The sequence below is a fragment of the Ptychodera flava genome (genome assembly GCF_041260155.1).
Source record: "Ptychodera flava strain L36383 chromosome 23 unlocalized genomic scaffold, AS_Pfla_20210202 Scaffold_23__1_contigs__length_28996876_pilon, whole genome shotgun sequence".
In the NCBI taxonomy this organism is placed as follows: Eukaryota; Metazoa; Hemichordata; class Enteropneusta; family Ptychoderidae; genus Ptychodera; species Ptychodera flava.
In genome coordinates, this window is record NW_027248277.1 from 8,947,175 (window position 1) to 8,968,552 (window position 21,378).

The following is a 21,378-nucleotide window of genomic DNA, read 5'->3' on the forward strand; positions in this document are numbered from 1 at the left end:
AGAAAGCGTCAGAACAGCTTCACTTTGGATCTAACCGGTACGAGTAGAATGTATCTGGTTATCGTTGTCGTACACACATTACCTAACGGTTGTGAAAGTTAGACTGTCAGGCATTTTCATCAAGAATGTGCAGGAGAACTTCAATTTTGCAAGGGTCTAATTTTGCCCCATACTATCTTTCAGTACAGTTGACGATTATTAAACAAATACTAATTTATAATTAGAACCATTAAAACATGCGTAACTATCAATGAAAGTCCTGTGATATTAATACATTAAAGAATCGTATTACATACATTTCTCCGCTTTGGTTTCTCCAATGGTATGCTAGATACTGGTTTCCTTTGCAAATCTTCTTTGTAAGATCATTGACGATATGTACGACGTTAGGTGCTGGCACTAGATACTTGTCGACGAGATACTCTATCTGACCCGTTTGTTCAGTGTTATTGAATTTTATGTACATCAAACCATCTATGGAGAGTGCGACACAGCTTTCGTTTGCGGTTATTGACGCCACTTTATCTAGTTGCGTTTGTTCCAAATTTATAACTTCATCTTCACTTGGTAAATCGACTTCAACCATATCAGTATAGATCAGTTTCTTAATGTTTTCGTATTTCTTCCTTTCTCCGGCCCAGAGAATGACTTTAGTATTGTTGCGATTGCATACTTTTTTAAATGCTTCAATTTTAGCAACTGGCACCACCTGGGACAAAATATCAGCGTCGAATGTAACATTAAACGGCCTAAGATGCTCTCTAGTGTACCCATTAACATGCCCACCAGAAAGGAAAAACGGAGTCATCACCAAGGTCCGATTTGTTAACACTGACATTATGATGGCTTTTTTGAATCTCCGGTATTGGTGATTGGCTCCTCCCGATGGATTTGGTTTGACGGGTAACAAATACCGATTAGAGTAAATCTTGGGTTTGTTTGTCGCCGTTGGTTGTTTCTGCTTCATCCGGGCATTTTCCCTCGGTTCTTGGACAGTTGTAGATTCACCATTGGTCTTTGAGTCAGTTCCGTGACGCTCCTGTGCGGAGTGTTGATGTTCTTCTCCAGTTCTGGCATTTTTCCAGTGCATAAGCTGCAGATGAAGTATATTGGATTCAAAAATAGGACTCAATAAGAACTCCCCAGAGAGTAAATAAACTACCGATCAAGTAGAACAAAAGATCATAATGTTTGGTAAATATGACACAACGCGTGATATTTGCAAAGCAATCACCGATTGACAGTCAGTTCACAACTCAAGTAAGGTATCTTTTCAAATGGAAATGATTTTGAACCTACAGCGTTTGTGCCGGGGAACCTTAGCATGTAGATGGGTGTAGTCATAATTCACGTCATGTCGATTTGATTTCGGTATTTTTTGAAACTTAGTATCTAATCTCAGAAAAAAGAAGGGTTTTATATATTTGGTTCAATGCAGTGATAAAATATTTCGTACTTTTCCTGATAGCGACGAAGAGACAGGACCTCTGTTTGTATAATATCGTTCAGTCTGAAAGTCTTACTTTGAATATCAATATGGACTATAACCTCCAGCTCTGCCTTACTCACTGCTAAGCCTTGTGGCAAAACGGTTATCTGAACTGCTTAATATAAATCAAGACTTTCGCTCACCGCGAACGTTTCGTTCAAAATACCATGACGGTAAATACCTCCCATACAGCTATTCCGATGCCTGAACAAACGGGAAAAGTCAACTGTTTCATGGGCCCATTAACAATGACTCGCATTTTTTGCTTATGCTCACATCCACAATTTTTATGCCTTTAATTCAATCCAAGAAAGAACAACAACAAGATCCGTTCAAAATAACTATTACAGGAATGTATGAGGAGACACTTTAAATATGTGTTAATATTTTACCTCTTTCTGGATAATATTTTATCAGCTAGCAGGTAGCTGGGGATAATGTATTAGACTACGAACCCCGGTACTTGAGTGGCAAAACTGGAACGCCCAACATTTTAGATAATCGTCTTAAATTGGGGAGATGGAATGGATGATTTCTTATGCTTGGCTAGCTGGTGCGCAGTACCTTCACCCACACCTGTGGCTGATCATATGTTGCTAGATTTTATTAGGTTCAATACATCGTGCTGTGCCAAGCAAACATCAAATATCCGAACCACTTCGCATATAGGGAACAACAAATTGTTACGAAATGAAACTGAGGAAAAAACTTTCATATTATTCTATTCACCTTCATAGAGGCACACTTATAGCTACAAGCCATCAACAAAGTCTGTCTATAACTAAGATAGTAAAACTCTCCCTACTCAAAGTGCTCCAAAATAAGTCCCAAACCCTAAAAAAGCAATTGCCTAGAAAAGTACTGTAAAATTGAGACTTCATTCCAACAGCATTTTTGCGTGGTGTTTGGACATAAAATAGATTTTGAAGTGAAGATTTCTTGTACGTCTTTAAGGCGATGCCAAAGGATTTCAAAAATCAATCAAAATGCAAAGTTTTCATAGTTTTTGTTTTGCATAATAAAGACTTATAGAACCATACAATTCCAAAAGACGCAGATTTGTCGCGCAATTGATCAGTAACGTCACTCATATGTAAATTTTCACAGTTCTATTTTAAAACGTTTCAGCTCCCACAAGTTTACAACAAATTTTCCAAAATTTCAGAATGTAACACATGAGATATCTGTTTAGAGCCCCTAGCATGGATTAGGTTATCTGTTCTGGTACAAACGATTTTTGAACAGGAAAATATCTACTGTGTCATTTTGTGAAATTTTGAAGGGTTTTACGGTGATATCTCATAAACTGTCCAGAATTTTTAGAAACGCATGCTTATCTATATTCTCACCCATGACTTCAATAATCCTACAACAAATCGGCTAAATTGGTTTTCATTGAGAGAGTTGATAGATTTTGAGCATTTTCAAAATACCGGGAGTCGAATACCATTGAAAACAACGGAACGGTAAGATTTTGCACGTGCAAAAGTGCGCGTTTGGAACATTGCCAGCTATAGCAACCAACGCGCGCTTTGAGTCCTTCGGTATCGCCTTCATATGGCAAAGTTGTTAGGTGAGCAATGTTGCAATTATCTGATGAAAAAGTGGTAAGGGATATAACGAAAGCTTAAATAAAAAGAGGACTATAAACCTAACATGATGAAAAAATCACCATAAAATGGAAGCAAAGAAATAACAGCTCGAAAACCTGGAGTGATTTCGGGTTGGATGATGTGAACTGCCACGTCGACTTTATAAAATCATAAAACGATCATTTTAGTACTGAATGTGTAGATATGAAGTAGATGTGAGTTGGATATAATTTGTCCTGTAGTTTCTTAAAGAACCCAGTAAGAAACATTTTTGAAAAAAGTGTGACTTGGACTCATTGAGATTTTTGTTTTTGAGTGAAGCTGACAAATAAGTATTTCATTGCAGTGACGTCAAACATTTACACGTCAAAAACAAGACATAGACATTACATGAATGGAAAACAGGCTATTCAACTTAGTCGAAGTGGACAGACGTAGTGACTGTAAGAAGAAATGATATGTTGTACACTCTACACATCAACCGAAGTACGAGGATATTGAGTAATGCTGGAAGAAATTATTTCAGATGTCCCGCTTTGCAACCACGACATTTAATTAGTCTGGGAAAATATGTGATGCCATGCATTATGAATCAACAATTTCCAACAGAACTTGATATGACGAACAGGTTCAGTTATACTGTGGTGCGAAAATAGTCTGTATGAAAACAGAACATAAAGTGCTTTAAAGTTATCATCTGTCAATGTCACCAAGGAAATTGATTTTAGTCCCATAATATCCTGAATTCTATATGAAACATGATAAAAACAAGTAAAATACAAAATGTATATTTCTTTCACCTTTTTATTACATTCACTCATAAAACATTTTGATCATCCTAAGACTTGAAGAATATATATATATAATATATATATATATATATATATAGATATAGATTATATATATATATAATATATATATATATATATATATATATATATATAATTGAAAAATGTAATTTTTTAATCAAATGATTAATCAATTACTTGATTAATTAATTTATAACGCTCTGCTTTCCGCATCGAGCACTGTAATTTTCCAATGAAGACATCTGTATACTTCGATATACATATATATATATATATATATATATATATATATATATATATATATATATATTATATATATGTGTGTGTGTGTGTCTGTGTCTGTGTCTGTGTCTGTGTCTGTGTCTGGTGTGTGGGGGTGTGTTTGGGTGTACTGTAAGCATAACACAGTCATAGTCATGAAAGGTAGTCATATGTACCTCCGATAAAACAACCATGAGGTAAAGTCAATTTATATTGGCTCACCAGTGAATATGTTCTTTTTCATATCCCATGAGTTTTATTTCCTTGGACTTTCCAAGGCCTATCTACATCAGAGAATTTCCTTCTATTAAGAAATATTCAATGCTAAATACCAAGAATACAGACAGGTAGTACAAACTTGAAGAGTGAACGTGTGGATGTGCAGGAATTGAGAAAATGAAGTCTTTCGTTGAGTTTATTACATGCTTCATATATCGAACGTCCTGCGCTCCATAGGATTCAATGATAACTTGTTATTGATATCGCAGGCCGCATAGTCATTATTTGGCTGAAAGTGAACAGGAACTATGTTCAACTCGACACTCTTGGGATTTAAAAATGATCAAATTACATGTTTGACGTAGAAAATGCTGTGTTTACAAAATTGTGCAAACAAATTCAACAAACCGCATAACAGTGATTTGAATATATCAATTATTTGTAGTATTCTCGGGGAACAACAGCTTGTGTGATTGTTTGCACTGCTGCTTCTATGCTTCCAGGGAGAGAAATTTGCTTCCCCTAACAACTAATTGCTGTGGTTTTTCGACACCAACAAGAATTTATAGTATGAGTTACAAGTCCGGAATGAGGACTGTTGTATGAAGAGGTATGCTCAACATCAAATAGGACGGTAAATTGATAAACAATACAATGAAATACTAATGTAGTGAAATGAGGTAAATTATGAAACACCACAAAAAAATCGTAATGTAAACGGATAAATAACAGTGATTTAGTGGCGAAAAGACATCTCCACGCAGACATCAGAGCTGCGGTTACATATCACTAGTTTCGCAGCATCCATGAGCCGAAATATTAGTCACGTTTAATTGTATATGTTTAAGGACAGTTTCTCCAACCACTTGGTTGGACTGTAGTTGAAATTACTTACCTCCTTTCTTTGCACCCATTGTTTATGGACATACAAGCTAGCAGACACGATGCACAACAGCAGACAACCTTGAAATATATTCCGGTAAGTGCACGGCAACATGTTCTATCCTTGTCGGACGCAATAGATATGTCTCACTTCTTTATTTCATGCAGCAGATAAGGATGTCGTTACCAACAAACAGATTTCACCGACACAGATGTGCACAGATGTTGTTCTTTCCTTAATATGTAGTTTAATCTCCTTTTATGAAAACTATGCATAACGGAACTTCTAACCTCTGACATAAGATCATAATGAGACTCAGGTGGTAAAATAGAGAGACAGAGAGGCAGACATACCCGATACCCACTCAGACAGCAAGAAAAGACAGAAGGATTCATACATATGGAAAGCCGCAGCTGTCTTAAGCGAAGTAAACCGACGATTTGATGTACAGCTGTTATATGGTGATGTACATTTTTGTACAGTGATGGGTAATTGTTATATGCTGATGCACATTTCTTATGTGGTGATAGGCATTTGTTATATGGTGATGGGTATTTGTTATATGGTGATAGGCATTTGTTATATGGTGATGGGTATTTGTTATATGGTGATGGGTATTTGTTATATGGTGATGGGTATTTGTTATATGGTGGTACACATTTGCTGTGTGGTGATGGCCATTCGATATGCGGTGATGCGCATTTGTTATCTGGTGATGCATATTTGTTATATAGTGATTGGCATTTGTGAGGCCATCATCTTATTAATTCCGAGGGAGGACTGACTGTCTTTGGAAGTTGTGTGTCGGAAATTCCCGACTGATCTGCGACAATTACCCGATAATTTGGACCATGGCAACTGGGTAGACGTGGACTTTGAACTTTGAAGAACCCAGGACGATGCTATCGTGTTAAATGGACAGCATGTAGTTGTAGTTGAACGATGTGAACTTCGACAGAGACGTCTTCGCAGTTTTCTTTTTCCGTGGTTAGAATTGCCGGGTAGTCATTCTAAACTCCTTTTTACTATATTAATCACCTCCCCTCTCACACTATATAAACAAGTCATGCCATATTAAGAAAATAAACACATTATAGAAAAGTTAGCAGCATGACTCGCTGGCTTTCTGTAGGAATGGAACGTTCGCAGATAGCAATGCATGTAGCAATCAGAATCGAGGTAGTCCAGAAATGCACGCGATTGCCCGTATTTGGGCACCGGGCCGGGGCGCGATACGTGAAAAAAATGCACGGAAGTGAGGCACTTTTCATAGCTTTAGGCTACACAGGTGCGTGAATGCAGGTATCTGATAAGAACCAAGATCAAATACTTAAAGGGAGAGCCTCCCATTAAAAGGACGCGAAGCTATGGCGGCGTCCACTTTGTAAGTGAACACCAAACATGCAACACGTGGGCACATGCTCCAGAAAATGCCACTTTTTCGTTTTTTTCCGGCCGCAAAAACGCAGACAGACTGCGATTTAAAACGACCGTCAATCAAACGCTTGTATAAACTCTGTTTGCAGGATCGATTAGCAAAAGGTGACAAAAGTTGAGATCTGTTTGTGTAATTAATGTTATAGAAATCGAATATCGTACCGGCCAAATGTTTGACTTTGAGGAGAACTCCACTAACGCGAGAACCTGGGATTGAAAATTGCGACTTCAATACTTGCCAGCATGGCTTCAGAGTGAAGCGTAGTTGTATGACTATGTGACATACATTGTGTTGTATGACTATGTGACATACTTTGTGGGTTCGAATCCGATCGAAAACCTACTGAACGTTCTACCCTGGGTTGATAGCTCTGGTGGTGGACAGAATTGTCTCCAAGGCTGTCTTTCGGCCTGTAAAGCGATGTATTCATTGCTCTGATAAAGTTTGTGTCCAATGTGTGATAGCCAGAATGTGACTGCGAGTGTTTCATAAACTACACAGCGTGCGGAGGGGTTGCATCTTAGAAAAAATAGTAACAATTTAGCTCAGTTATTGAGCCACTCCTTATGTGGGTTTGGATTTGGCCAAGCGGTTTTGACTGCGATGTCTTTGCTATGTGACTAAGTGTCGTACGTTGTGGGTTTGAATCTGATTGAAACTTACTGAATTCACACTTTATTCCATAAATTATCATCATTCCTTGACAGAGTTAAACAACATAGCCTTGCTGCCCTTGACTTTAATAAGGCCTTTGATAGGGCGCCTCACGAATTTCTTATTCTTAAGCTAAACTTGTAGGGCATTATGGGTACAGTGCGTTTCACCTTGGTACCGCAACTCAACGTATGAGACGGACACGTTTCACCATAGACCCTCGAGAAAAAGTTTTTCTCGAGAAAAAGTTTTTCTCGAGGGTCTATGGTTTCATCTACAACACAAATGATTAGCTCGGGTATCACGGCACATTTGAAAGTCACCGACTCAATGATTAATTAAAGTAAACCAGCATGGGGCAGCCGCCCTGTCTAGACTGAGAGATACACTTGATCTACAATGTGTGGCTTTTTAGTTAGTTTCTGTTGAGAATACCCTCACCTTTTGAACTCTTAGCTGAAATTGTAAAAGAAACAGTTACATTGTATATCAAGTCTAGTCAACTGTTTATCTCTCAGTCCAGACAGCGGCTGCCCCATGCTGGTTTACTGTAACTAATCGACGAGTCGGTGGCTTTGAAATGTGTCCATGATACCCAAGCTAATCGTGTGTTTTGTACGTGGATTGTGTCCGTCTCATACGCTGAGTTGCGGTACCTAGGTGAAACGCACTGTAATACACTGATATGGGTACGCTGCATTTTCATTAACAGAGTGTGGCCGTTGCAAAATTTAGTTACTTGGAATATGTCAGTTTGGCGCCCTCATGAGCCCATCAGGTATATTCTGTATAAGCTGGTACACGAGATGAAATTGACATGATGCTGTAACTACTGAATGTAGGTTATTAATATTATAGTTACGTGCTTTTGAGTAGTTTCCTTGCAGGATGCTTGGATTTTTCGGCCACAGTATCAGGTTTTCTTAAGTTAATATGAATTATTATAAGGGACTTCGTACTTTATGTTATCAGTAAGATAAGTGAGTGAGTTTTGTCTCAATGGCGAACTGTACGGTCGGCGTAGACGTGCTTAGACATCGAAAGTGATGCAATAGTCACCAAAATCGATGGACCAGAAATTCTACCCTTTTTGAGCATAATGTAGAAGTGTTATGTCCTTGCTGGCGATAGTTTTTAAAGAATCGGGTAAGATTTGAGCATTTCTCCTCCTCTTCAAAAGTTTGAGAAACTGTCTGGATGGCGAGACTCCCTCAAATGTGTTAGATCAAGAACTTTCTGTGTGAGAACAGTTTGCTGGAAAAGACTACAGCCCGAGTGCAATATTACAAATTGAGAAGAGAGACCAAATGGACTGTGAAACAAGTCTGTTGTGAAAGTAGTAATCTGTAGGGTTGATAATGAGAAAACTGATCATTGTTTGTGAGGATCTACATCAACGGGTAATCTGGAATATTCCATGTGTGGCGTCATCGCCTTGTGGTACAGAAAGGCCGAGGAAGCGTCGCCTGGACTGAACAACGATCGATCGCGGTTATCAGAACTGTAGGGAATTTCTCGTGGCTACTGCCAGGACTGTAGAGAATTTCTATAGAGCCAAAAACTTTGTGTTTGAATAATATAAACAGATAGTGCGATTCAATTATTTATTTCACTAGTGGCAAGTTCTGAGTTGAGTATACACATTACACCCTTTGTACTATAATCAGTGAGTATATCGTATAGTACCAAGAGGAAACTAATAATTTTTCGATATGGTATTTCAGTGTTTACGATTTTAAACATCATAGAGTAATTACTATGACAACAATAAAACTTCAAACACGCAAACATGTAGGGCACTAATTAAGTCAATATGTAGTTTATTTTCTGCCGATTTCATAAAAACATTCCTTTATAATAACTTTAAAATTGTCTGAAGGAAAAAACTTTTTTCCTGACCAAGTAATGAACTTACCCAAGATACATTATCAAAAGCAGTAAGACAAACTGCTGAGTCAGCATTTTTTCGACATACTATATGTACAGACAAGAATAATTATCCCGCTATATCTCAAAATCTAAGACAATGTAATCACCATAAGATACATTTTCCCATATTTTCAATTCAAGTAGTGTTATAAGGATATTTCCTTGCATTTGCATTATTAAGTTAATCGCGACAAGCTGGTTTCATGACGTGGTCTCCTATTTCAGTGGCATAGAGGTTGACCGACGTATACTTTAATGTAACTTAGCATGCGCCTCGAAAGTGAAAGACTTAACCTTTCACTCAAACTTTCGTCAATGATTTTCTTTCCTTATCAAGAATAAAACGATGGGTCAACAAGCAAAGTTTTGTACCAGAGAAGCAAATTACCTAACATTCACCGAAACTTGGCCGAAATGGCCGCTAGTCATGGAGAAATTAAGAATTTTCTGCTGCCGGGATTTCTTTATCAGAGCAAGGCCGGAGGAATGTTGTCTGGAAGTTTAACTATGTCTTTGATATTGTAGTTTGATCTTCCGTTTGTTCTTCTGTTGGCCGTCACAAAATTTGACCAGTTTGAGTGCGTCGTGGCGACAAATACTGCTGCTCCTACAGATAAAAATAATGGTAGCCATGCTATTAAATGTCAAATTATCTTACAAAACTATATTTGGATTACATCAACTATGCAAATTATTTGTGAGGTATGAAGAGCATATATCGTATATAAATTTACCGTTCGACAACTACAGTAACTCATCCACGGCGCTTTCCGCCTCGAAATTTAAAGAATGGAAATTTTGATTATCTTTTCCGTGGAGAAACTTTAACCATTTCCTTTAGAAATCAAGAATATGTCAGGTAATCATGCAAAATTTGGCACAAGGAAAACAAATGAACTAATGGTTATCGACACTTGAAATTAAAATGACAGCTGTATCTGTGCTTACTCTGAACATAAAATGTTCAATTTTCACAAAACTAAGCCCAAGAAGACTTTATTTACTCCATTGGCTTCTGCAGGGGCCCCACAAGTGGTAGACCAGAAGTACAATAAAAGTTTAAGAATCCGATTGTGTCTAAATGAGCCCTCACATGTAGTGGACCAAAAAATGCTGTGAAAGTTTGAGTGTCCGAATTTTTGTGCCAGGTGTTCACTCTACCAAGCAAATTGACGATGATGATAGTGGTGATTAATGATAACGTCGATGACCTTATCATCATTGTTACCGGCATCATTATCGTAAAGAGGTTATTACTCAACTTGACCTGTTTTTTTGTGTCATTATCAGCATGTGTGCCGCGTCAAACAGGAGATGAAGCCGAGTGTCTTGCGCAGTACAAATGACGCGAATGCTGATACGACGCAAGGAAGTGACGATATTCAGTAATAACAATAACCCATGCCCTGAATTTTTAAATATATTAGAGTAAACCTTAAAGTTTGTAGCCTTACTTTTATTCCGCCAAGCGAATAAATTTGGAAATTTGTGTAAACAGGCTTCATTCATAAACTATCTGATACCTGGTTTGCGCAGACGTCAACATGCGCGACAAATGTTCTATATCTCAATAAACACCATAAAAAGATGCCGGGACTAAAATACCTCTGATGACGTTATCGCGCATATCTCGACGTTTATCGTAAAATATCATGGCTGATACTTTACGGTAAACGTCATCAGAATAGAGCGATAATGACATGGGTATATGATAATATTCGACATACGTATTATGATGTGCATTTTGTGTGTTATATTGCAAGTCTGCCACAAACTCACTCATGGAAATTTCTTGTTCTACAAGGGACAATGTGTAGTAATCTTCGAGTAGTGTCTGGTATTTCGGTGATCCAAGAATATCGCCTGATGTAAAGATGCTTGCTCTCGGTATCCGCTTGGACAAAATATCCACCATGTCCTTGAAGATTACAAAGAAAAAAGCGAGAAGGCTAAAATCACCGATGTAATTATCAAATATTACTTTGGGAAGAACAAATGTAAGACACACAAAGAAAACTCACGTGACCGAATATCACCTGAATAATGGACGAATGTAACGTTTTCATATAAACAAATGACCAATGCAATAATCCATCAACTATTTTAGTACAATACTCCTATCAAACAGACAGAAAGTAAGTGAGTTTCCGAAGACATCCAAATGTCTTGTCGAAATTTGTTTAAGGAAGGACAATTGCAATCAGGGTTCAAACGTGTTTCTTACTTGCCTATCATTAGTGTGCTGTAAATTATCGACTATCTGACTTAAAGAGTTAACAATTGTAACTTTGATATGACATTGAATGTTTCAATTTTTTCGACAAGATATTGAAGACAAAACAACAATGAAAATTATTTGTAAGAAACAGAATATGAAAATAACCCAAAAATACATGCAAAGTCCCATTCAATGAACCTTCAACATATAGACGGTTAAGATAGGGAATGCCGTTAAAGACAAAATGCAAACAGTTGAAATATAATATGATCATTCCATAATGTTATAACTTGTGAAACTTACTAATGCCCACAGCGGACAGGCCAAATAGATGCACTCTATCTGTTCCTTCCTCATCAGATTAGTTACAGCTTCAGCAGATATTTCTGCAAATTTCCTTATCACTTTTCGTTGCGAAGCACAATCATTCTCATGGCGCTCACGGCCAAAGAAACATCTGCCAATTATAACGAAACTGAACTAGGTTAGTCTGGAAACATACAGGGATGAAAATCAATAAACTTTGCTGTACTTTAATTCTATCGGTAATTTGACGAAGTATGCAGTGCTCAATTGATGTGATACTTTCATATTTTTTTCGATTTCCTTGTCTAGATATTTCTGTTTAAGGTATTCGCCCTTAAAGAATTGAAATACTTAAACATTTGCTCAAAATTTCCTGAAGGAAACTTCAAACCGTTCCCTTTGAAAATCAAAAATAGAGATCGGGAGAGAGGTCAACGTGCAAATTTTGGTACGAGAGAAACAAGACACCCAGCATTTACCGATATTTGAAATTCAAAAAGGCCGCCACCCCTGTTCAATCATTGTGGGTGAAAATGAAATTTCAGATTTTCACAAAGGTAAGCAAAGTGAAAACTTAATTTACCTCATTAGCTTGAAAATGAGCCCCGCAGGTGATAGGCCAAAAGAGTATTGTAAGTCCGAATATCTGTCTCCGAGGTGCATTCTATCTCAAAAAAATGTGTTATCGTAAAGTACGACAGGCATGCCGGATTTAATAAAAGAGGATAGGAGACGCTTTTAGGGAACTGTGAAACTCATTGTCGAAATTGTCGTCAGAGAATTTACTTGAGTAATATAATTGGTCTTTAAGGTCGAATGCGTCTCGGGACAGAGAGTCACACCATTTGCTGGGTTCTTTTTGAAATTTATGAAGTAAACAAAGTTTTGACCGGCTTAGGTTGTGAAAGTCTAGAGTTTCATTTTCCCCCTTAGAAATAATACAGCGATGGCAACCATTTTGAATTTCAATTACCGGTAAATCTGGGGTAATTTGTTTTTAAAGTCTTTTATGTTTCAGGCGCGAAATACTTTAAGGGGTTTGTTACAAATGTAAGCCTGTTCTAAATTACAGTTAAGTGTTAAAAATTAAAAGAATTCATGAAAGGTAATTTTCCCTTGTGTTTTTTCGCCATGCTTTATTGCGATTAACATGTAGTTTCTTTCATGGAAATCAGTCCCATAAAAACTCACTGTACACTTGCCTACAGTACATAGAGTGATGCTTAGCTGGAGACTGAATAATATCCACGTGGGCCAAGACTATATATATATATATATATATATATATATATATATATATATATATATATAACCCTTGTTACGAAGTTAGTCGGGTGATTTGATCCTCCATTCAACCAAACCGTTGAGTAATCAGATGGGATTCCTTGATTGCCGTTATCACCAACACTACATTGCGAACCAATACCGAGTCTAGGGAAATGAGTTTTTCTTGCTAGTAACCAAGACGATGTGGTTGTCTTTCTGAATGGCTTATTGCAATGCTGGATTTGTAAGGCGCTTTCATGGTGTATTTTTAAAGTTGAGGCCACACCAATTGTGAGACGGATTAGAAGGACCATCTGCTTTCCTCAATGGGACAGTGAGACATTCTTAATCTCAAGCTTCCATAGTGAAAGATTAATTCATTTAGAAGCCCTGTACTTACAGTTCTGATTTGAACTAGGAATGGAATTCTGTTCACCTTGATATAGTGACTAGGAATCGCCATGCCATGGATTAAGATATAGTTGATAGCACGATCTGCTGACTCAAAGAGCTTATGTACCTTGTACCTTTAATCACTATTAGTGTGCAGTTAATAAATTGCCATACAAAACTGCAACATAATTGTACTACACTCATTCCTTCGTTTTTTGTTGTTTGGATAGTGAACATGGTCGGCGGAAACAGCTCATTTTACAAAAATTGATAAAACGTTAATTATCCGGTAAATCTGTTTTTCATTATTAACATTGGAAATGAGTTACTTAATCGTTCGATCATTCCAACTATTAGAGAAAGCTTAAGAAGAGCTTCACTTAGGATTTGACCAGTACAAGATGTGTATTTTTTATATAAAGCATTTAACATCGTTAAGTCATGCTGCATTTATTTATTACAACTTTGATACGTAAGATATACCATTTTTTTGTGTACAAACGTAATATACAAGTAATGTTACCCCCTTTGCATTTGGGCTGGAGGCCTTGGAACGCAAATAAAATCATTATCATTATCATATCATTATCAATCAGTACATGTAGAGTGTATCTGCTTATCGTTACAAAAGTTAGACTATCAGACATTTCCATCAAGAATATGCAGGAGAACGTCAGGTTTGCAAAGGTCTAATTTTGCTCTATGCTAACTTTGAGTACGGTTGACAACTATTATGTATATCCTAATTTATAATCGGAACCATTAAACATGCGTAACAATAAATGAAAGTCCTGTGAGATTGATACATAAAAGAATCGTATTACATACATCATTTCTGCGCTTTGGTTTCTCCAATGGTATGCGAGATACTGTTTTCCTTGGCAAATCTTGTTTGTGAGATCATTGACAATACGTACGACGTTCGGTGCTGGCACTAGATACTTGTCGACGAGGTACTCTAATTGACCTATTTGTTCAGTGTTATTGAATTTTGTGTGTAACAAACCATCTATAGAGAGTGCGACACAGCTTTCGTGTTTGGTTATCGGCGCCACTTTATCTAGTTGCATTTGTTCCAAATTTATAACTTCATCTTCACTTGGTAAATCGACTTCAACCATATCAGTATAGATCAGTTTCTTAATGTTTTCGTATTGCTCCCTTTCTCCGGCCCAGAGAATGACTTTAGTATTGTTGCGATTGCATACTCTTTTAAATGCTTCAATGGTAGCAACTGGCACCACCTGGGACAACATATCAGCGTCGAATGTAGCATTAAACGGCCTAAGATGCTCTTTAGTATATCCGCCAACATGCCCGCCGTGAAGAAAAAACGGAGTCATCACCAAGGTCCGATTTGTTAAAGCTGACATTATAATAGCTTTTTTGAATCTTCGGTATTGGTGATTGGCCCCTCCCATTGCATTTGGCCTGAAGGGTAACAAATACCGATTAGAGTAAATCTTGGGTTTGTCTGTCGCCGTTGATTGTTTCTGCTTCATCCGGGCATTTTCCCTCGGTTCTTGGACAGTTGTAGATTCAACATTGTTCTTTGAGTCAGTTCCGTGTCGCTCCTGTGCGGAATGTTGATGTTCATCTCCAGTTCTGGCATTTTTCCAGTGCATAAGCTGCAAATGAAGTATATTGGATTCAAAAATAGGACTCAATTAGAATAGATTTGTATGCATATATTTGTGCTCTCTGCCTTCTGTTCTTCAATGTGATCATCAGGATAGAAATTTATCTTGAAAAAAGGAAAATGTATTCTCAGGAAAAATACCTATCAACGTAGAATGTACCCGAGGGAAAAAATTGGACTCTGAAACTTTTACAGTGAACTTTCTTTCTCTCACTTGTAGCTGCTTATTCAGTAAATAAAGTTTTAACTAGCTTATGTATTTACAATTGGGAAATTTTATTTTTCCCCTTGAGTTAACACAGACATTTTGACTGTTTCGAATTTTAAATGTCATTAAATATTGAATGATTTGTTTCTCCCGTTAGAAATTTTGTACCGTGATTTTAGTTGTGTTCTTGATATCGAAAGGGAATTGGTTAAACGAGCCATTAAGGAAAATTTGAGCAAAAGTTTAAGTCTTTCAATTTCAAGGCACAAAGTAGTAACCTTAAATAAGAAAGACAAACAGTCCTATCAAATGGATATGGAGACAGTTATAACATACCATTTTCGCCACATAAACATTTGTCATCTTAGATTTTGAAAATATATTCTTCAAGCTACAGATCATTGACTTCTTGACAATTTCAAGGCTCGATTTCATACGATGGAGTTGAGCCAATTTCCAATGTATTGTTGACCCTTGCGCAATCTTGATCCACCTGTTACAAATGTTAACTTTACTTTCCCTATGCAATGTTCCTAATGTTTAAGATACGTGGAAAATTTTACTCAGTATGGCTAAATATTTATATTGCCAACTGAATGCTCCAATATTAATTCGCAAATAAACGCTACATAAAAATATATGTGTTCACAATTTTGATCGACTTGATTGCGTTGAATAAAACAGCACAATAATAGTGTTTTCAGTGGGCTTCATTTGAAATATGTGTCTTCAATACCACTTTAACATTTGTAGGTTGTTTGACTTGTTAAGATTTAAAAAAAATATGGTTTGCAATTGTTCAGAGAAAGTCTATTCAGATCATTTTTGTCGTGGCAAACCGATGTTTGTTATTGAAGTGGCTATTTGTCCATTCAACTTCTTCACTTCCTTTAACCAGCTACCTGTACATCTGGAAAAAAGAAACAATTATACTAAATAATAACTGTAACGTTCTCTCGATTACATAATGAGCATGGGGCTGAAAGTAAAACAAGTATTTAGATAGGTGTAGTCATAATTCACGTCATGTCGATTTGATATCGGTGTTTTTTGAAACTTAGTATCTAATCTCAGAAAAAAGAAGGGTTTTATATATTTGGTTCAATGCAGTGATAAAATATTTCGTACCTTTCCTGATAGCGACGAAAAGACAGGACCTCTGTTTGTATAATATCGTTCAGTCTGAAAGTCTTACTTTGAATATCAATATGGACTATAACCTCCAGCTCTGCCTTACTCACTGCTAAGCCTTGTGGCAAAAGGGTTATCTGAACTGCTTAACATAAATCAAGACTTTCGCCTACCGCGAATGTTTGGTTCAAAATACCATGATGGTAAATACCTCCCATACAGCTATTCCGATGCCTGAACAAACGGGAAAAGTCAACCGTTTCATGGGCCCATTGGGGAGGGTCACTTTTGACAGAAGCTGATATTATGGCCAAAACTTTGATTGTCCGTGTGATATTTCCTGAATAGGAAATCACCAACAAAATAAGCACACACTTATAGACTGCCATGCATAGACATTTTGGTGAAATTCCAAAATCAAATTTCTCACACAACCATAGACTTGTAAACACTCTAGTATAATCAAGAACATAATGTGAATAATCAAGCATACATAAATGAACAGATTTATCTAATTTTGTACTGAAAAAAAATTATTCAGTTTCATCATAGACCCCAATGCAAAGTGTATTGACATTTTGGTGAAATTCCAAATTCATATTTCTTGCACAGCCATGGACTTGTAACCACTCTTGTCTGATCTAATCAAGAACAATAATGTGAATAATCAAGCATACATAAATGAACAGATTTATCTAATTTTGTACTGAAAAAAAAATTATTCAGAGTTTCATCATAGACCCCGATGCATGGTGTATTGACATTTTGGTGAAATTCCAAATTCACATTTCTTGCACAACCATGGACTTGTAACCACTCTTGTCTGATCTAATCAAGAACAATAATGTGAATAATCAAGCATACATAAATGAACAGATTTATCTAATTTTGTACTGAAAAAAAATATTCATAGTTTCATCATAGACCCCGATGCATGGTGTATTGACATTTTGGTGAAATTCCAAATTCATATTTCTCGCACAACTATGGACTTGTAACCACTCTAGTCTAATCAAGAACAATAATCTAAGTAATCAAGCATACATAAATGAACAGATTTATCTAATTTTGTACTGAAAAAAATCATTCATAGTTTCACCTTAGACCGCAATGCATAGTGAATCGACATTTTAGTGAAATTCCAAAATCAAATTTCTTACACACCATAGACTTGTAACCACTCGTCTAATCGAGAAAATTAATATCAATAATCAAGAAAGAGTACACAAATGCAAAGATTTACCTATTTTTTGTATTGAAAAAACTATTCATAATTTCATTATAGACACCATGGATAGTGAACCAACTTTTAAGATGAAATTCAGAAATTGTCTGATCTAATCAAGAACAATAATGTGAATAATCAAGCATACATAAATGCACAGATTTATCCAATTTTGTACTGAAAAAAATTATTCATACTTTCATCATAGACCCCAATGCATGGTGTATTGACATTTTGGTGAATTTCTTGTACACAAATGCACATTTTACTTCCCTATTTAAGCAAAGTACATTTAAATACATTATCAAACATATATAAAATACAGATATAGCATGTTTTGCGGGGGTAAATTGTCAATAATTTGCCTGATTATAGACTCCATGTATTATGATTTGATATTTTTGGATGAAGCACTAAATCAGCTACATCTTGCCTTCTTATAGTTGCACAAAATATGGTGACCCTCCCTAAAATGTATGAAATACCATATCTCTTCAAAAATTCTTGCGTGATAAATTGCGACTGTCCCTCCAAAAACACCAGCCCTCCCCTCTTTAATTTGTCCCTAACATAACAATTGAACCAATTGTTATGTAAATTAGCTGATACTGTTTCAGTTATTCCCGGGGAGAATACCGCAGTGGTTGGGGGGGGAGGGTCAAGTTTTAGAATGTCGGACAAGGGGGAGGGTCACATTTTAGAGAGGAGGATAGGGAGGAGGGTCACATTTTACGGTACAGGTGTTCACGAAATCCCCCCGGCCCACCCGCCTGTAATTACTGAAAGGCTCCTTAACCTAGCATTTTTTGCTTATGCTCACATCCACAATTTTTATGCCTTTAATTCAATCCAAGAAAGAACAACAACAAGATCCGTTCAAAATTAACTATTACAGGAATGTATGAGGAGACACTTTAAATATGTGGGAATATTTTACCTCTTTCTGGATAATATTTTATCAGCTAGCAGGTGGCTGGGGATAATGTAATAGACTACAAAGCCGGGTAGTTGAGTGGCATAAATGGAACGCGCAACATTTCAGAGATTGTGGATAATCGTCTTAAAATTGGGGAGATGGAATGGGTGATTTCCTATGCTTGGCTAGCTGGTGCGCAGTACCTTCACCCACACCTGTGGCTGATGAAATGTTGCTAGATTTTATTAGGTCTAATACATCATGCTGTGCCACAGCAAACAATCAAATTTGCGAACCACTTCGCATATAGGGAACAACAAATTATGAACGTGTTGCTGGGCATTGTCGACGACATTGAAACTGAGGAAAAAACTGTTCCTTATTATTCTATCACCGTCATAGAGGCACACTTATAGCTACTAGCCATCAACAAAGACTTTCTCTATATTAAAACCCTTTGCTCACAAATGTTATTCACTATGTTTTACCCTTAGCCCAGGGGACAGATTTTTTTTTACCCTTAGCCCAGGGGACAGATTTGTTTTACCCTTAGCCCAGGGGACGACATTTGGACTTTAAATTTTTCTTCAATACTTGTCTAGTCTTCAACTTTTGAGGCACATTTAAAGTTCTTCCTGTGAGAAGCGATTTCATCGTCTTAGTTGTACAAAAATCGAAAATTAATTTATCTCTTTAGTATCAAACTTTGCTTGGTTACCCCAGATTTTTATTATTTATTAAGGCAGAACGTGCATCGGGGACAGATAGTCGGACTCTCAAATTTCTACAATTCTTTTCCGATCTACCACTTGTTGGGCTCATTTTAAAGCTCTTGGAGAAAGAAGACTTTCACCGGCTTTCATTTAATTTTCCCCAATAAGCTTAGAGTTAACAAAGGGATGCAGCCACTTTGAATTTCAAATATCGCAAAATGTTTGGTAACCTGTTTTGCTAGTTCCAAACCTTGCATGGTGACCCCGATTTTTATCGTTGATTTGGTGAGATAATGGTTAAAAGTTTCAGTCAGGAAATTTTGAGCAAAAGTTTAAGTCTTTCACTTTCGAGGCGCATGCTACCTTACTAAAGAGGATGGTTGAAGTTTCATCGAGGAGGAAAGTTTGAGATAAAAGTTTAAGTCTTTCATTCTCGAGGCATATACAAGCTTAAAATACGTTATCACTTTTCAATCATTTTTTGGGAAAGGTTGAGTATAGTAATGACATCATCAGGTACACAGATGGCGTTTAACATAATTGATGGGCTTCCATCAGGTTGGATTATGGTATTATATCCAGGATACGTAAGGCACGACATCTGGTGTAGACATTGTTTGTGCAAAAGTATTTTTCCAGAGAGGAACGTGTGCTTCATGTTGTTCGCGCCTAGAAACTAAGAGATTTAAATTTTTCTGAAACTTTCCGAAAGGGCATTCAAACTGTGTTTCTCTAACTGTCTATGAACTATACTCTTACCAAATCAAGATTAGAGTAAAAATCACGGATGACCGTAAAACATTCGTACCAGAGAAATTTTCTGACATTTATCGATTTTACTTATTCAAAGTGGTCGCCATCCCTGAGTTAACATTACGGGGAAAAATCAATTTCTGATTTTCATGAAACTAAGACAGAAAAACTCTCCTTACACAAAGAGCTCCAAAATTAGTCCCAAACCCAATTGAGACTTCATTCCAACAGCAAATCTGCGTTGTGTTTGGACATGAAATCGACTTTGGAGTGAAGATTTCTTGTACGTATTTATAGTGGTAATGGACATAAGGAAAGCTGAAATAGAAAAGGAGGAATATAAAACCTAGCATGATATTAAATATCACCATAAAATGGAAGCAAACAAATAACAGCTGGAAAACCTGGAATGTTTTCGAGTTAGATGATAAGAGCAGCCACGTTGACTGTATAAAATCATAAAACGATCATTTAGTACTGAAGTGTAGATAGTAAGTAGATGTCAGTTTGATATAATTTGTCCTGTAGTTTCTTAAAGAACCCAGTAAGAAACATTTTTGAAAAAAGTGTGACTTGGACTCATTGAGTTTTTTGTTTTTGAGTGAAGCTGACAAATAAGTATTTCATTGCAGTGACGTCAAACATTTACACGTCAAAAACAAGACATAGACATTACATGAATGGAAAACAGGCTATTCAACTTAGTCGAAGTGGACAGACGTAGTGACTGTAAGAAGAAATGATATGTTGTACACTCTACACATCAACCGAAGTACGAGGATATTGAGTAATGCTGGAAGACATTATTTCAGATGTTCTGCTTTGCAACCACGACATTTAATTAGTCTGGCAGAATGATGCCATGCATTATGAATCAACATTTTCCAACAGAACTAGATATGACGAACATGTTCAGTTATACTGTGGCGTGAAAATAGTTTGATGAAAACAAAATCATAAAGTGCTTTAACGTGATATTCATCATCTGTAAAACTTGAATGTCATGCGAAAAGACATCTCCACGCAGACATCTTGGCTTCGGTTACATATCACTAGATTGGCTGCATCCATGCGCCGAAATATTAGTCAAGTTTAATTTTGTATGTTTAAGGACAGTTCCTCCAACCACTTGGTTGGACTGAAGTTGAAATTACTTACCTCGTTTCCTTGCAGCCATTGTTTATGGACATACAAGCTAGCAAACACGATGCATAACAGCACACAACCTTGAAATATATTCCGGTAAGTGCGCGGCAACATGTTCTATCCTTGTCGGATGCAATAGGTATGTCTCTCTTCTTTATTGCATGCAACAGACAAGGATGTCGTTACCAAC

At 36.8% G+C, this 21,378-nt stretch overlaps 2 protein-coding genes across 2 annotated transcripts in view; both read right to left on the bottom strand.

The window, feature by feature from the left end:
- Positions 1–5,367, bottom strand: part of LOC139124224 (uncharacterized) — a 12,210-nt gene extending 6,843 nt beyond the window's left edge. Inside the window, exons 1-2 of the mRNA XM_070690356.1 lie at positions 5,266–5,367; positions 297–1,093 (exon numbers count right to left, since the gene is read on the bottom strand). Of these exons, the coding sequence (XP_070546457.1) occupies positions 297–1,093; positions 5,266–5,367 (899 nt within the window). The remainder of the gene's footprint in view (positions 1–296; positions 1,094–5,265) is intronic.
- Positions 5,368–9,138: 3,771 nt separating this feature from the next.
- Positions 9,139–21,378, bottom strand: LOC139124002 (uncharacterized). The gene is made up of 5 exons (XM_070690134.1): positions 21,201–21,378; positions 14,286–15,085; positions 11,796–11,949; positions 11,054–11,192; positions 9,139–9,881 (listed from the first exon to the last, which is right to left on the bottom strand). Exons 1-5 carry the CDS (start codon positions 21,300–21,302, stop codon positions 9,742–9,744), a joined length of 1,335 nt encoding a protein of 444 aa, XP_070546235.1. The 5' UTR covers positions 21,303–21,378; the 3' UTR covers positions 9,139–9,741.